The sequence below is a fragment of the Suncus etruscus genome, chromosome 3 (assembly GCF_024139225.1).
Source record: "Suncus etruscus isolate mSunEtr1 chromosome 3, mSunEtr1.pri.cur, whole genome shotgun sequence".
Classification (NCBI taxonomy): Eukaryota; Metazoa; Chordata; class Mammalia; order Eulipotyphla; family Soricidae; genus Suncus; species Suncus etruscus.
This window is the reverse complement of record NC_064850.1, coordinates 131,966,860-131,985,005: the sequence shown is the minus strand read 5'-3', so window position 1 is coordinate 131,985,005 and position 18,146 is coordinate 131,966,860. Positions and strand designations below refer to the sequence as shown.

At 35.3% G+C, this 18,146-nt stretch overlaps 1 protein-coding gene across 1 annotated transcript in view; it reads left to right on the top strand.

The window, feature by feature from the left end:
- Positions 1–18,146, top strand: part of L3MBTL4 (L3MBTL histone methyl-lysine binding protein 4) — a 330,693-nt gene that overhangs the window by 27,544 nt on the left and 285,003 nt on the right. The window contains exons 4-6 of the mRNA XM_049770889.1: positions 4,186–4,277; positions 6,386–6,540; positions 7,689–7,765. Of these exons, the coding sequence (XP_049626846.1) occupies positions 4,186–4,277; positions 6,386–6,540; positions 7,689–7,765 (324 nt within the window). The remainder of the gene's footprint in view (positions 1–4,185; positions 4,278–6,385; positions 6,541–7,688; positions 7,766–18,146) is intronic.

Sequence of the window (18,146 nt, the reverse complement as noted above, 5' to 3'; positions counted from 1 at the left end):
AGGCCCACCAAAATATGAGGGGCATGGAAAGGAATAACCTTGGCTTAAATACAAAGAGACCATACCCCTTGAAGTTTCCTGGTATAAGACCAACTCTAGACTCCAGGCAAGCTAGATCGTCCAATCCAAGACATTGTCTGTAGTGCCAACATGCTTTTATTTTTCACACAGTCTCTGTTTTTGGTATCATGTTTCTGTATTAAATTTTTGGAATTTCTGGAATTCCATTTCTGGAGTCTGCATATCCTACATTGAAGTCAGGACGTGGAGCGTCCTCTCATTTCACCTCACAATTAAAGGGCAATGCAGGGAGCCCTGTCCTGTAAGCAAGTCACTGTTGTTAAGTCTTCTCAGTGTTAAGGGAAGTCTCTTTTGAGCAGGTCGATGTCTGAGCAATGGTAGGGTCTTCTGTGGTAGAGGATTGCTTCCAGGTGATGTTATAGACAAACCTGGATGTTTCGTGGATGGCTTCCCTGGTTCAGGGGTGAATGGAAAATGCCCTTTCTTCTGAGGCCTGTGCCAGGTCATTACGTCAATGTTCAGGGTGTAAGGTCCCTTTGCACTACAAGATTTGTGTGTTCCAATCGCTATTAGATAGGATCTTATCTGTATGTATAGTATTTTCCCATTTTAATGTGCCTATGCAAAAAAGGAGCAATGCCAAGTGGCATTATTGGCGCATATGGGGGCCATAAGAGCAAGTCCAACAATCCCCATGACATGGTTCAATCATAAGCATTAAATTTGGGGACTCTTTCACCAAAATTCCTTGTTGAACAGCTCATAAAGAGGAGATAAAAAGTGGTTAGAATTGTCACTGTATAAGAGAACATTTAGTAAGACTTATAGCTGTCAGAGAAAAAAAACACAAAATATTCGGAAAAAATAGGTGTCCATTTTATGTCTCTTGAAACAATTTGGGGTTGTTACACACAATACACGGCTTTGGTCTGTGATTAGGATTGAGCAGTACTGAAGTTAAAAAGAGTAGTGTGGGTTAGTGATGTTTGGGCATGGTGGTGAGAGAACTAAGGAGTAAAAATGAGCTTTGTAGGGCTGTGGGAATGGGCAGAATACAAAATGGACTTTCTGGATACGCAAAACATAACATAAGGATAAGGAATACTCTTAATACTTGCAGTGCGCACGTGTGTGAATTGATTTTTAAAGGGATAGTTTGCCTCAAAAAATGCAGTAAGACTACAAAGATGCATTTCTTAAAATAAACTGATATATCTAAATGAAAATATCAAGAACTTTAATGCCAAATATCCTTTAAAGAGTTTAGATCAGTTATAAATCTTTTTTTTGTTTTGTTTTGTTTTTTTGGGCCACTCCTGTGATGCTCAGGCATTATTCCTGGCTATGCACTCAGAAATTGCTCCTCTCTTGAAGGACCTTATGGGATGCCAGGGGATTGAACTCTGGTTTGTCCTAGGCTAGCACAGGCAAGGCAAGCTGCCTTATTGCTGCACTATTGCTCTAGCCCCAAGTAATAAATCAGTATTGCACAATATTTATCAAACCTTATAAATATAGAAAATAAAACCTAAATTTTAATCATAGTTAAAATATGCCATTAGGTATTGAAATTGATTTATACTATGTAATTTGTTTCAAATAGAAATCATGCAAAATATGAAATCATGAAAGTTGAAATCAATTTCTCTTTATTTAATTATGATGGGAATTAAAAATCTCTTTTGTTACCTACCATAGAAGCCTGCCATTGGCAAATGTAACTGAAGCCTTTTTAAAAAAATTTTTGTGTGCCTGTGAAGTGAAGATTTAATCAATTGTGGTGACATTGTATCTGTTTCCTTGTACAACAAATGTCTATATAAGATATTCTTCTTGAATTAGATGACTGTGGTCACTTTTGAAGCCAGCTTTTAGTTATTCTTTTCTTACTGACCAGTTCTGGGCATCATTTGTCATCTGTAACGAAGACTAAAGGCAGAGTTTGTTAACATTTTTTTGAATTTAGTGTCAGGGAGATTTCTCCAAGTGAGTCTCTGAGTTTAATCAGGATTAACTAAGCATCATATGGGCTCTTTTAAGCACTACCAGGCGTAACTGTCCTCCTGATGGGTGTAACTCTGATGTTCCCCAATATCCGTGAGTCCCAGGAACCGAAAGTGAGCCATGTAAGCCACATAGCCCTGAACCCCTTAGGTAATTCTTGGGAAAAACCCACATCCCTCTCTTCACGTCCTCCAGTTCAGCCAAAAATAAATAAATAAAAGGTTCTTAGAAAACTTCAGGGGTAGGGTCTCCTTGTATTTAGGCCAAGCCTTTTCCTTTTTATGTCCCCCATATTTTGCTGGGCCTATGCAAACTACAATTGCCACTCTAACACTGTTTCTGCTGTACTCCCTTGACTCTAATCCTTAAAAAAATACCACTTAAACTTTTGAGGTTAACTTAAACTAATATGCATGTGCATGGATCTGTAAAAAAAAAATACTATGCCCTCAAAGGAGCATTAACACCTTAAAGGAGTTACATAAATTTTGTGGCTTTAGATTGCTTTGTGTACTGCTGAGAAATGTTATAATGTACTACAATCTGGGGACTTGAAGGACAAAGTAATTGTGCATGGGTTCTGTTTTATTTTTCTTAATGTTCTTTGGCTAAAAGTTCAAAATTAAGGTGTCAGCAAGGGAATTTGTTGAATTCTGTTTTGGGGAGATTGTCTTCCCACTGTAACTTTACCTTGTCCTCTTTCTTTGCATATTTGTCTCATAATAAAAAAAAGAATAAAAGGTTCTTAGATTTTTTTAAAAAAATAATTTTTATCTTAACCAAAGTGGATACAAATCTTTCACAGTAATATTTTAGGTACATTGTGACATTGAATCAGAAGCATTTCCACCACCAATGTTGTCCTCCCTCCACCCCTGTTCCCAGCATGCATCCCATATCTCCCTTTTTTGCCCCTAAGCTGCTAGTATAGGTAGTCCCCTCTGTGTTTAGCTTGTTGTATGGAAGCTGATAACAGAATTGTTTATTAATGTGTATTTTTTAGAGCCCATACTATTTGTAGTTACTGAAATTATTGTGGTAAATAAATTTCGTGAGAGAGAGAGAAGAGAGAGAGAGAGAGAGAGTTGTGTGGCTTTTATTCTACAGGAGAGAAAATAGTATCTTTATATTATGATTACAGTGTAGAGTGGCAATGAGTTGGAGTAATATCAGGGTACACTCTTTCACACTGTGGGGAGGAAAGGCCTAAGATGTTGACAGGGGACACATATGTGAATGAGAGAAAACCATATGGCTTCCCGGAAAGAGAGAAAATCAATAATATGATCCTCAGGCTTAGAGAGTGCTGTTGCCAGGAATGACTCATGAAATGGATGTGATTGGACAATAGAATCACAAGCAAGAGGTAGGAAAAGGAGTGGAGATGATCCATCTTGAAAGCTTTGCAAGGTTTTCTAATTTTCATTCTAAATGGAGTTCACAGTCAGATGATGGAGTTGAGACTCTTATGTGGATCAGTGTTGTGCAGCCACTTAGAGCACCTGAATGGGTGGAAAAGGAAATTTTAGCTCTTAATGTATAAGTTTTGGAAGCATACCAGGGAATGATATGCATGCCTTACTGCTTACTGTGCTTGGAGGACCATATGTAGTGCTGGGGATCAAACCAAGTGATGAGCACCTGCAATTATTTACTATCTCTCTGGCCAGGAAAAGGCATTTTTAAAATAGGAAGCCTGTATTGGGAGCCCAAAGCTGTGTCTCCCACATGGCCTTTAGAATGTGAATAGTATTCTGCTGTTCATGCCAAGAGCCTGGCTATCCTAGATTGTGGTGCCATCTGGACCTATGATGATCTAGGTAACTTGGCTTCTTCAGGAGTGACAGCACACTACAGAACTTTTGTCTTGGCTCAGTTTGTGAAGATGGGACTTTCCACCAGGCCACTAGCATACAGTCCCTTTATTAGTAAAGGAAATATGTAGGGAATGATGTGTTATGGTAGAGAATCACATGCAACAGCATTTGATTTATGTATTAAACGCCACTGAAACTGTTCCGAGATTTTATTTTAAATCTTTAGTGTTCTTCTAAAGTATTTTTGTTTATGATAGAACAGTGAATAAGATCAAGAATAATGTTTAATATGCACATGGTTGCACCTTGTGTTTATTTTGAATAAATTATTTTTTTGTTTTAGGCTATAGAAAAGATAAATTTGTTTGGATGAATTATTTGAAGGCCTGCAAATTGCAAAATGCTCCCAAGAAATTATTCAGAAACAGAAGTACTGTAAGTATTTTTCCACCTTCAGTAAATCAGAGTTTCCCAGAGCTTAAATTCTTAAAAAACATATATTCTGTTGTATATAAAATTTACCTTCTTGTGATTTTTCTCACTTAATTCGTTAGCTTCCTGTGAGGATATTTTATTGTATTTTACATACACAATTAGATGCTTCAGGTAGTTGGAGAAAATTAAAACTAAAGCTTACTAAAATTTACTATGCCTGTTAAAATGCTGGTATTTAAATTTTTCCTTTAATAAATTGATCAGATTGATTTATTTTTGATGTTTTGAAACTGATACCTCAGGTATATTGAGTGTCCAGCCTAGTAACCAATCTATTTGCATTTAGGGAAAGGTAAGAAGAACATGTTACAAAAATGCAAGGTGTTTAGAGGAGTTGGGTTGTGGATTCTCCTTATGCTATCTATATCCACAGTAGTATAATGTTTCTGCTGGAGAGAATGAGCATCAGTCATTGCTGTCACCTGCTCTGAGCCACTCTGTGGCCCATACACCAGGGAAAGGATTCAAGAAGCCCTGCTCTTCAGGGGTTGACCTTCTACCTACTGGGTGTGTTACTCTGTAGAACACTTAAGAGATTCTTGAGGCTATAGAGTTCTTGTTTTGAAATAGATATTATACAGTTGCCCATATTGTAGTGTCATGAGAGTTTTAGATGTAGAATGTCTTCTAAAATTGTAACATTGGTGGTGGGAATGCCCCTGACTCAATGTCACTATGTACCTGAAATACTACTATGAATGATTTGTAATCCACTTTGGTCAAAATAAAAATTAGTAATATAAAAAATTGTATCATGTACATTTTTAAAACAATAAGTACAATTATTTAAAAAGAGTAATAGGAACATCATAGGGCATGCTTTTAAATTATTTAAATTATTATATGTACATCTTTAGGGATGTAGCTTATAATTAAGTGATTTCCTCGTGTATGATGCCTTGGGTTCTATCCTTAGTATCAATAAAATGAAGCCACAAATAAAAATATATCGGAGCCAGAGAGATAGCACAGCAGGGTAGGGAATTTGCCTTGCATGTAGCCAACCTGGGTTCAATCCCTGGCATCCGATATGGTTCCCTGAGCCTGCCAGAAGTAATTACTTTTCTTGTTTTGTTTTTTTTTGGGGGGGGCCACACCCAGTGACCCTTAGGGGTTACTCCTGGCTATGAGTTCAGAAATCGATCCTAGCTTAGTGGACCATATGGGATGCCGGGGATCTTACTGAGGTCAACCTCCTGCAAGGGAAATGCCCTACCATTGCGCTGTTGTTTCAGCCCCATGCCAGGAGTAATTTCTGAGTGCAAAGCCTGGAGTAATCCCTGAGTGCTGCTGAGTGTGGCCCAAAAGCAACAATAACAAAAAAACAAACAAAAAATAAAAATATCATATGCCAAAGAAAAATAAAGTTCAGATTTAGAGTATGGCAGTTTAGGAAAAATTCACTTACAGACTTGTAATTGACAGATACTCTATGTTTTATCATTACAATTATTATTGTAAATTATAATCCATAGTAGATTTTAATACTGAAAATATGTGTTGATCTTAAAAAATTAGCTGGGTGCTTCCAACTATAATTTTTTTCATGGATTACTATACAAGTTTATTTTTGAGAAAGCCAATATTTTCAGATCAAATCAAAGTAAATGAGTTTTGTTATTAAAGAGCATAATTTTTCCTGTGGTATTTCCAAATAGTGGAATTTGGAAACTTTAAAAAATGTTTCTGGAGAATAAAATAAATTATTTGATATAGCTATACATAGTAAACATCATATTTTAAAATTGAAATAAATTTCTTGAAGACCTAAAGAGAAAAAGTGATGCTGAGGGAAGTAAAAGCCCATGAAGGAGAAAAGCACCACATAAGAGCTAGCTTTGAGGGTTTCTGTTGTGAATGTACATTTCTTAAAGTGGGATTAGAATATTTCCTAAAATATTAAAATATTTTTGTTTTGATTCTGGAGGGTGTTTTTACCCTGTAGACTTTTGATCTAAACATCCTATTTTAAAATTTTGAATATGGCTCACTTTGGTTTGGTGTTCTGTTACTTTTTTATGATTGTTTTTCCTCTGATGCCGTGTTAGAATGGACCAATGCCTAAGGAGTTTCAGGTTGGCATGAAGCTGGAGGCCATCGACAGGAAGAACCCTTCTTTGGTGTGTGTGGCAACCATAGCAGATATTGTGGAAGATCGCTTACTAGTGCATTTTGACAATTGGGATGATAGCTATGATTACTGGTGAGACACCAATTTTTTTTTCATTTTTGTGTGTTCATGTTTGATTTCATTTAATTCCAGCATTTTCACTATTTTTTCTATTCTTGTAGTATGGACCATTGAGACTTTAGTGACAGATTTTTCATGAACTCTTCCACATGATGAGTTGAATTAAGGAGCCCAAGAAACTTTCACTTCATTTTTGTAAGAAGGATGTCCAATGAGGACTCCTTTGAAATAATAGTACTAATTAGAAACACTTCAGTATATTGTGTTTAATTTGCAAGGGGATATTTTTATGAAGAGGATGTCAAGAACTTGCAGTATTTTTTTCCCCTGAAAATATGTTAAAACTTAGCTTGTCACATTTTTTAAAAGGGAAGAATGGAAAGAAATTGAAAGTTCGTGGGGAGCAGAAAAAATGTACACTGTGAAGACATTAAACTAACATTACTGGAGTTAAAAGGGTTTCTGGTCAAATACCTAAAATATGGGAGAGATTATGGCAGGAATTTTTTATAATATTTCTTCACAGTATATTCAGAATAACTGGGTGAGGTTTTTCATATACATGAAGAGTTTTCTCCTTTTTCTTTTGAATAAGCAAAACTAGACCAGAATGGTAGTTTATGGTAAGGGATTTACTTTGCATTCTACTGGTCCTGGGTCCGAATTCTAAGCACCACATATGTACCCCAAAGCATCACCCAGATGCCCTCCTGAGCACAGAACCAGGAATAATCCTGAACAGTAGGGTTCTGTTGCCCTCCCACTTCAAAAAAAGAGGCAGAGAGCAGAAAAGAAATAAACACAAAGTCTATTTGGGCTTTTCTATTACATTTTGGACTATTAGCATTTTTTCCCCCACGGCTGGTAATAAGTAAAAAAGATTTCATAAAATGTTTACTCTTTGGTGGTCTATCATGTTTTAAACATGCGTTAATATACTTCCACATTTCAAGAAGTTTATGTATAAGTGTAGTTTGGTCATTTGGCTAATGAAATAATGACACTAAATTATTTCTAATTTTCTTTAGTGATAAAGTAGTATTTTTAGCGATGGAGTTTTATTTTCTATGTTTTCATGCTCTCTAGAGGGATCATTAAACTTGGGTTAGTTCACTGGATGTGAGTAAAAAGGTATCTGAAACAGAAACTTGTCTTTGCAGGTGTGATGCAAATAGTCCTTATGTCCAGCCAGTTGGTTGGTGTCAGAAGAATGGAAAAACCCTGATAGCTCCCCAAGGTGAGTGTTCTGGCTGAATTTTTTTTTAAATACCCTGAAGTGTAGTACAGTGACACTAATTAATTCTTATAATTTTGTAAACAAAACACTAATTCATTCTTTATTTCTTTTTGTTTTTTAATTTGGGCCACACCCATTTGATGCTCAGAGGTTACTCCTGGCTAAGCGCTCAGAAATCGCCCCTGGCTTGGGGGACCATATGGGACACCGGGATCGAACCGCAGTCCATCCTTGGCTAGCACTTGCAAGGCAGACACCTTACCTCTAGCGCCACCTCGCCGGCCCCCACTAATTCATTCTTATAATTTTGTAAACAAGTCACAGTTAATTCATGCTGTGTGATAAAGATTCTGTACAGCATTCTGATGACCAGCAAATTCTCTAAATGCCTAAAATTTATACATCCTTTTCATAATGAATAATATTTGTAGTAAAGATGTATTAGGCAACCATTAAAAAAGCTGCAAAATAATTTTAGCCAATGAAATTATAATAATGATAATTATTGATAATTATATATAATGATGATATATAAATTATATATATATAAATTATGAAGATATATGACATATATCATTTCATATATATAAATAAAATTATGTCAATGAAACTGTAAAGCAGGCTCTTCTAACTCATACCTATTTATCTTATAATGTACATTAATCTATTTTTCCATAGATCTTTAAAAATGCTTAACTTTGGAGTTCAATATAGACATTTAAGTAATAATTAAGTTAATACTGAGTCTCTAGACTTTACAGAACACTGCACTAAACAAACTTAAAAGCCTAGTTAGTCACTGCAGTAGGAACTGTCTCATAATTTATATGTTACTGAGTTATTGTTACTGAGCTATTGAGACATTTAGAAACTCATTCAGAATTGTGTTGTCTAATTTGAATGTTGTTATGTATAGTGATCATGTAAACTTTTTAAGTGTTCTAGGAAAACCTCTTTTACAGTACAGACTTTATAAGAATACTCTATATATTAAGGCATATGCCATTATAAAATTGAGTAAGTATTTAACCTTTTAATTTAAATGGTCTTGTAATTTTTTTATTTTAATATTTATTATTGAATTAATAATAATCAGTAGCCTAAGCAAAGGGAAAATCACCTAGTAAGATACTGAAACAGTGTAGAAAGATTTTATGAAACATATAAAGACTTTTCAAATTCTGATTTTTCTACACAGACAGATTTAGAGTTGTTTGTCCTACTTTTCTGTAAAACTGACTGAAGCTAACTTTAGAATAATGTTCTTTAAGATGAGGTGAAGTGTTTAACAGATCTTAGAATATGTGGCTTGAGTTGATAGGCCTAGTGATATACACTATTTTCCTTTTCCTCCGTAAAAATATAAAATAACTTTTTGTACTTCCAGTTCCTTTGCTAAAGTCCATCATCTTGTCTAGAAGTCCATTGTCTTGTCTCATCATCTGTGACTCTAGAAATAGTCTGCACCACATACCAGAATTAAGTCCAGAATTCTTCCATCGTTAACATGACTAGAGCAAAGCTTTCTCATCACACAAGCCTCAGGCTTTAAGGCTTGGATGTAATTATTTGATTCATAAAGTCAATAATATTTCAGACAATTCAATTCAGTTTTCTCTGTATTGATCACATCTTGCTCCTTATATATTTATCTGTCTCTGTCTCATTCCTATTCACCATGCTAAAATTTTAAAATTGTTTGAGCTAGAAATTATTCACGAGAAACACAATTTTTACCTTAGGATCAAATTATCTTTCATAAGAATTATATTTCAGATTCTGAGATTTTATTTTTATATAAAATATGTAAACAATTCCATTTGACATACCTTTTAAATTTCAGATACTTGTTAGCACTGCATCTACAAACTAAGTAGAATCAATTTTTATTTTCACACACAAAAATATTGTCCCATTCCCAGTTTGTAGTGTTTCTCTGGAATTAATTTCTTACCATTGTTTTCTATTGAGAACTGATTCAAATACTACTATTATTTTCACCTTTTTAATTTTACAGTTTTGTTTTTTTATGTACTACAATATTCTCATTATATTGCCAGCTATTTCCATAACACTTCTATTCTTCTACCTATTAGCATCTTTGATTCATTTATTTCTCATTCCAGGCCCAATCATTGACAAGCTTCATGTTTCATGGATTTAACTATTTTGGACACTTCATGTAGACCAAAATCATACAATATGTGTCATCTTGTGTCTCACTTCTTTCACTTAGCAAAATATATTCAGTTTTATATTTATCTTGTGTATTTCATTTTTAATTTATAAATAATATATAAATAGAACTCATTACTTGATGTGCATTTTTGTTTTCACTTTTGACTACTATAAACAATGTTCCTTTGAACTTCCATATTTATATTTAAAATTATTCCCAGTTTGTATTTTAACGTACTACATAATTTCAGGGGTTTAACTTTTCATATCTCTACATACATGGCACCCACCCACCTCTAAAGTTCTAATGTCCTCTTACTATCAAAATAACTTCTTTTGTGGGGTTGGACCAATAGTACTGTGGTAAGGCATTTATTTGCCTTTCATGTATTCTAGATAATCTATGCCAGTTCAGTTCCTGGCATCCCATAAGACTCTTCCGAGCCTGCCGCGAGTGATTTCTTAGCACAGAGTCAGGTGTAACCATTGAGTGCTACTACTTGTGGCAAAAAAATCAGATCAAAACAAAACAAAGCAAATTATTTTCTCATTCTTCCATCCCTTCACTTCCCTTTAGTAACCACCTTAGTTTTATATTCTCAGTATTGTTGTTGAATTGACAACTATTTGATTATTATAATACATTTACAAGTGAAATTATCTAATAGCGGACTTTAAGCTTCTTGTTTCCTTTACTTAATTCAAATTATACCATTTTGTCTCTAAAGGGCACAGTTTATCTTTTATTTGTAGGAAGGGCTCCCAAAGCAGTGTATAGGGAATCCAAGAGCCATTTACTCCACTTGCCCAACTGGATTCAATGGCTCAAGTGTCCAAGGATGCATTGTTGCTTGAATCTGGTTTTGCTGGGGACTTTAGGGATTCCCTAGTGGTGGTTGGAGGCCATTAGGGCCACACCTGGTGACGCTTAAGGGAACTCCAGGTATATGTGTAACTATGCATAGGGGACCAAGTAGTGCCAGGATCAAAATATCTGTGATTACCCCAGTCCTTAAGGATTTTTAATTATATTTTTTTGTTTGGGGTCACATCCTACAGTGTTTAGGATCTAATCCGGTCTCTGTTCTTAGGGGTTGTTCCTGGTGTTGCCCAGGGGATCATGTAGTGCCAGGGATTAAACCCAGGCCTCCTATGCACAACTTTTTTTTAAGGCAGAGTATACCACAGCTTTTTTATCCAACTGTTGATGGACATTTAAAAGTTAATTATGTCACAGTTTAGTAAAGCTCATTAAGAGTTGGAGAAGTTATGCTGAATAAAATGAGTCAAAAAAAAAAAAAAAAGGAAAAGACAAGCACCAGATGATCTTGCTCATATGGGAGTATAAAGGAAGAAAATAAGAGATTAGACACGCCATAGTGGAACAACTCTGAGATCTGAATATATTGGGGGGAGGGCTGGGAGGATTTTTGATTATGGTGATGAACATAATGTAGAGCACTGAATGTATATGTAAAATAATAAAAAAATTAATTAAAAACAAACGAATTATGACAAGTAATAAACTTTGCCCAGATGCTAGATCTCCATTTTGGTGTATGGTTGCTTCTACCAGGTAAAAGCTTTTTATAATTTAATTTGTTTTTATTTTCTGGGTCACACCTGGTGGTGCTCAGGACTTAATCCTGACTTTGTGTTCAGGGCTCACTTCTGGTGGATTCAGGATCATATATGGTGTGGAGGATCTAAGCTAGTTGTATGCATGATAATTCTTAAATTATTTTGCATTTTTATTGTACTATACAAATTTTATACGTACTTGTTACATATTTTCAAAAGTGCCAATGACATTTTAGAAATGTGTTAAATTTGTAAAATACTTTAGATGAGATGTTAATTTAAAAAATAAGTAACTTGATGTCTTTACAGTTCTTCATGTCTTCTATTTCTTTAAAAAGTGTTATAGTTTTCATGGCTTAGGTCTTTTGCTTATTTTTGGGAGGGGTCATATCTAGCTGTGTGCAGTCTTACTCCTGACTCTGTGCTCATGAAGAATCATTATTAGCTAGCTCAGAGGACCATATACAGTGCTGGGGATGAAATCAAATCTGTGTTGTTCATAAGCATAATTACTTACACTGCTCTCTTTTGGCTGAGAGTTTTGGTCTCTTTACCTTCTTTGTTAGGTTTATTCCCAGTTATATTGTTTTTAGACAGTTCTAAATGATATTATTTTCCTCTTTTTTATTTTTTCTTCTCTCTCTTTTCTCTCTCTCTCTCTCTCTCTCTCTTTTGGATTTTGGATTTTGGTTTTTGGGTCATACCAGGTAACACTCAGGGGTTACTCCTGGCTATGTGCTCAGAAATCACACCTGGCTTGGGGGACCATATGTAACACCGGGGATTGAACTATAGTTTGTCCTAGGCTAGAGCAAGCAAGGCAGACATGTTACCACTTGCACCACTGCTTCGGTCCCAACTTCCTTATTTATTTTATTCCAACTCACATCATATAGTAACAGATTTATTTATGTTTATTTATGTTTATTTTTGTCCTATTATGCAACTGTAATCATTAATGCTTTCTAGCAGATGATTGGTGGAAAACTCACATTTGAATAAACATTGTTTTAATTTTTCTTGAATATAATATAGGAGTATAATTTCTCAGTCATAAAGTTAATTTTTATTTATTACTAGAATGGCTGTATGTTTTACATTTATCTAGAATACATGAAAATTTTTATTTTTCTGTATCATTAACAACATTTATTATTTGCTTTCTCTTTTTAATTATGCTTAACCTCTTGGAGATAAAAAGGGTCTTGTTGTGGTCTTGATTTGCATTTATCTAATGACTAATGATGTTAAACATCTTTCCCATAGCCATTCATTACCATTCATGTATCTTTATCTTCTGTCAAGAGAAACTAGTTTAATACCTCTGTTCACTTTTAGATTGGCTATTACTTATTTATCATAATTTTATTACTGAGCTGTGAGAATTATATGGATACTGACCTTTTATTCCTAGTTACTAGATTTGCTCTAAATATGAGAAATAGATAATATAATTGTATAAAATATACTAGGAATATACATGGACTTCCAGTTTTACAAAGAATATCTTAAGAAAAACAACAAGGGCCAGTAAGATTATACAGTAGATTGGGTGCATGCCCTGCACACAGTTGTTGCAGTATTCATCTCAGGACCCAACCACAGATGTTCCCCTGACATCTACTAAATACTCTTTAAATTAAAAATAATGTGATTCAAAGGTTTTTTTAAAATAATTTTTATTATGATCAAAGTGAATCACAAATCTTTCACAATAATATTTTAGGTACATAGTGACATTGATTTTTTTATCTATATATATTTTATTTAAACACCTTGATTACATACATGATTGTGTTTGGGTTTCAGTCATGTAAAGAACACCACCCATCATCAGTGCACCATGCCCATCACTAATGTCCCAAATCTCCCTCCTCCCCACCCGACCCCTGCCTGTACTCTAGACAGGCTTTCCATTTCCCTCATACATTCTCATTATTAGGACAGTTCAAAATGTAGTTATTTCTCTAACTAAACTCATCATTCTTTGTGGTGAGCTTCCTGAGTTGAGCTGGAACTTCCAGCTCTTTTCTCTTTTGTGTCTGAAAATTGTTATTGCAAGAATGTCTTTCATTTTTCTTAAAACCCATAGATGAGTGAGACCATTCTGCGTTTTTCTCTCTTTTTCTGACTTATTTCACTCAGCATAATAGATTCCGTGTACATCCATGTATAGAAAAATTTCATGACTTCATCTCTCCTGACAGCTGCATAATATTCCATTGTGTATATGTACCACAGTTTCTTTAGCCATTTGTCTGTTGAAGGGCATCTTGGTTGTTTCCAGAGTCTTGCTCAGTGGCATTCCCACTACCAGTATTGTCCTCCTTCCACCCCTGTTCCCAGCATGCATCCCATATCCCCTTTTTTGCCCCCAAGCTGCTAGTATAAGTTATGCCTTCTGTGTATAGTTTATTGTAGAATGGGTATTGATTCTGTTGTTGTTGACTTTGGATTTGGTGTTTAAGTCTGATCATTTTTTTAATTTCTACTCAGTGTTCATACAACTGTTTGGCCTTGGTACCGTCCATTTTTCCCCCTCAATGTATGAGGGAGAACAAGATGTTTCAAGTTATGTGGTTCTGTTTGAGGAAAAAATAGAAAAAAAAATAAAAGAAAAGAAAGAAAAACAAACAAACTGAAACTGGGAGGAGTCTGTCTAGAGGTTATAAATATCAATTTAAAAGAAGAAAGGGAAAAAGAAGAAAAACATAACAAAAAGACAACAAATACAAAAATAGAAACATAAACAAAGACAAAAATGCAAAACAACAACAAAATCAAACAAACAAAAATACCCTCGAAATCAGCAACTACAAAAAAAGTACCATAGCAATAAAGACAACAACTGAACAATAACGAGCATGAAATAAAAAGAAAAAAAAGAAGAAAAATTAATTTAGTTCTTGTTCTTGCTCTTCTTGTTCTTGTTCTTGTTCTTTTTCTTCTTTTCTTTTACATAGGAACAGTAAATATTGGGGAGATTAGAAGGGAATTCCCTTGGCCTAAGAGATACAGGGTTTCTCGGCCCTTGAAGCATACTGCTATGGGAACAACTACAGGCTCCATACTCAATCATTTACACACCCCAGTGTGTAAATATAGTGCCAGAAAACTTTCCACATAGTTCTATCAGTAGATGATAGAATCAGGCCTCTAACTTGAGATCTTGGTATTTGCACAAGTCATAGGATGAAGTCTAGAATAGCGTCTTTCATTATGGTTCTAGAAGTTCTGTTCCATCACTGTTGTTTTAATCAGTATTTTGTAATTGATGATCTTGGTTTTCCTAGGACAAAGCCTAGTATAAAGTTTTTCATTATGTTTCCAAAATTCTGCCTTGTTACAGTTGTCACAGTCAGACCTTTGGAATTAGAGATCTTTGTTATTGTATAGATCATAGGCCAAAGCTTAGGTTATGGTCTTTCTTATTGGTCCTAGGATAAATTCTGCTCAGTCATGGTTGCAAAGTCAGTCTTCTGTACTTAGTGATCTTGATTTTTTGCACAGATCAAAGGATGATGTGTTTTCTGATTTCATCTTACTGTTAGGTGATGAGATAAGACAACTGGCTCTTAATCAAGTTGTTGGCATTTACTCATTGTCAGGATGTCATATCAAAACTTGCACATGTTGGTGCCAGAGCAGAATTACGAATTTCCCAGGGTGGCGGGGTTGGTTTCTGGTGCTGTTGCAGAAAACGGTGTCAGTTCTATGTCTGGGATCTAGGGTTTCAGATTTGCTGCAGATGTGTTACCGTCCCTAAGCTGAACCTTTGTAGGGTCTGAGAACCTTTTACGGGGAGAGAGCGGGAGCACAGGCAGACGAATATGAAATATGAAAATGAAATAAATGAGATGACACAAAATGAATTGTATGGGGACCCACGTCCAAGGGACGAGAAACAAATTTACTTTTCAGCTGATGACATTTATAAGCACAAACTCTGGTATGCAAGGTGTCCTCAGGGAGAACAAAGAGCAGGAGAGCAGTACAATGGGGAACCAGGCCTAGAATCTACATATCGAAATGACTATCCTATAGGTGAGAAAGACCCCTGCTAGAGCTCTGAAACAAGAGCTAGAGATGTTTTTTGGTTTAGCAAAAAGCAGGTCTTTCAAGAAACCAGGAGGAGAGAGACCAAGATATTTATGATGTTTATGTAGTTGCCGGAAAATAGATTTTAGGGGGGACAGAAATAATTGTCTACCATCATAGAGCTAGACTCAGAAAAACAAGCTGCTGGCGCCAGGTTATATGAGTTACAAATACACTAGCCAGCAGGGAACTTTTGGTGGGTTTTTGGTACTGATATTTCTTTGTAGGAAAGCTGAAGCTGGGTTTCTATAGTGTCCAAATAAAGAGAAAATGTAATGTTACAGCCATGTTGGAATTACCACAAATAATCCATGCAAAGGGTCAAATGATTGACTTCTGAGCGGGCCTTTTGGCAAATAATTTTTGGGAGGAAGACACTGCACCAGGAAAGGAAAAAGCCACGTCTGGTGTGTGCTTTCTTTAATTGGGGGGTAACAGGGATTGAACAGTCTGTCTGATCACATGGAGTCTAAGTTCAGTCCACATGACACATATTCAGGGTGGTAGGTGCCCCTGTATTATAAAATTCATGAATTCTTATCCCTAGTAGATAAGTGCTTGTTTCTATGCATGAAAATTTCCCCTTTTTTAGTATGCCTTTGTATAAAGAAATAGTGCTATATTATATTGCTGGTGCATTGGGGGTGATAGTGTCAGGCTACATCATCTCTGTGCCCTGATTTTGGCCTGAGCTTTTATCCCAGGCAAAACTTTTTCTTGTAGGTTTTTGTACCAAGCAGAATCAAAACAGATGAAGTTAAAGAAGAGAAAAAATATATATACATATATAATAGGAAAAAAATAAAAATGAATTAAAAAAGTAATTAAAAAGTGATGTAAGAGACTACCTTACATTTATGAATAAACAGAATAAGAATTAGTATTATAGAGGTATTAAATATATAAAGGAAATATTGGCTTCCCCATTAAATCTTTTGAGATATTCTTGTGAGCAGTGAAATCCAGGACACATTTTCATCAACCACCCTGGTCTTGTTGATTTTGCAGCATAAAGGGATTGGGTAGAGTTCTTGCACCTGAGGTCCTTCTGGAGCATAGTCTGATCTTATGCCACTTGAGAAGGAGGGCCTCAAAGCATGAGACAGCATGAATGTTGGTTGTAGTTTCTTGCTGGAGCATGAGACATGGGGTTTCAAGGGTGTCCTTTAGCTTGGAAGCTGGGTTGTGGCTTATTGGGGAAGAGGTCCATCTAGGTGTCTAATGAATTAAGAACTGAGGGTAAAGAGTGTCAAATAAGGCGGGATATTGGATCGGGATCAGTGGGTGAAGATAGAAGGATTTCTGAAGGTCGGGAGGAGGGATAGTACTAGGAGGAGCTATATATACTTTAGACTTGGATTGTTTACAATTTATATTTGGCACTGAGAGGAGTTTTATGTCTATATACTCATGCCCACATAAGGAAATACATTAGTGATCTGTTCTTAAGTTGTTGTTAGAGGTCTGACCCCAATAGGATTGGTCTGAGTTCTTAAAATATGGTTGAAATAAGATAAATAATTATATATAAATAAACAATTATATAGTTTAGAAAAGAGAGGAAGGGAGAACAAAAGATAAGAGAGAAGAGAAAAGAAAAATAAGTAAATACAGTAAAAATAAATTAAAAAAATTAGGCCTGTACATCAGAGTTGGAAGTTTTTTTTTAATCAATTTCTAGGTACTTTATCACTGATGGGGGTGGGCCTTGCTAAATGAAAGTTTAAGGGTTAGATAATGGCCAGAACATTTTAGGATACACATAGTTTTTGCATCTAAAGTACTAAACAATGTGGTAGTGAGGCCTATCTATGTAGATGGCTACCCTATGTAGTATTGTCCACTGCATCTTATGTATCAAAGTTACTTTCCTAAAGAGAAACTAACAGTGTGGGTCTTATTGAACATAGATTTAATTGATGATGATTATGATGATGATGATGATGAAGAAAGGGGAGAAGGAAAGAAGCAGGGAAAAAGAGATAAAGAGAGAGAAAGAAAATGTTAATTTGCTAGAACATGTTTGATGAGAAGGCCTTGAAACATAAATCTGTGGTTCAGAGTTGACTGTTTCAGTGGTATGAATGATTGTATGCTTTAGGTCCTAATAGATGACATAAACCAAAGGAGAAGGGTAAATTGGAGTATTTTATCAAGACATTATTATGATGTATATTGTATACATATGTATATAGTATACAAACTGTATATGGTATCTAGTAAAACTGAGCACTGGGGTGTAAAATTAGGGTGTCCATCCTTTGTTTCCAAGAACCACTGTGGACAAATAGCTGAAAGGTGTTTTTATACCTGGTAGGATTAAGGCATTAAAACATATTGTTAGTAATTACTGCAGTTGGAGTCTCTGGCTTCCAGTCATATCCTTCATCTGGTTCTGTGGATAAATACCATAAGGCATTATTGTAGGCCTTTGTAGTTAGAGGTTGATTGCTTATCTGTTCACTCTAAACTTCTGTTTCCATTGTTGCTGGTTTCTTTATGGCATAATGGATAGTTGAGGCTT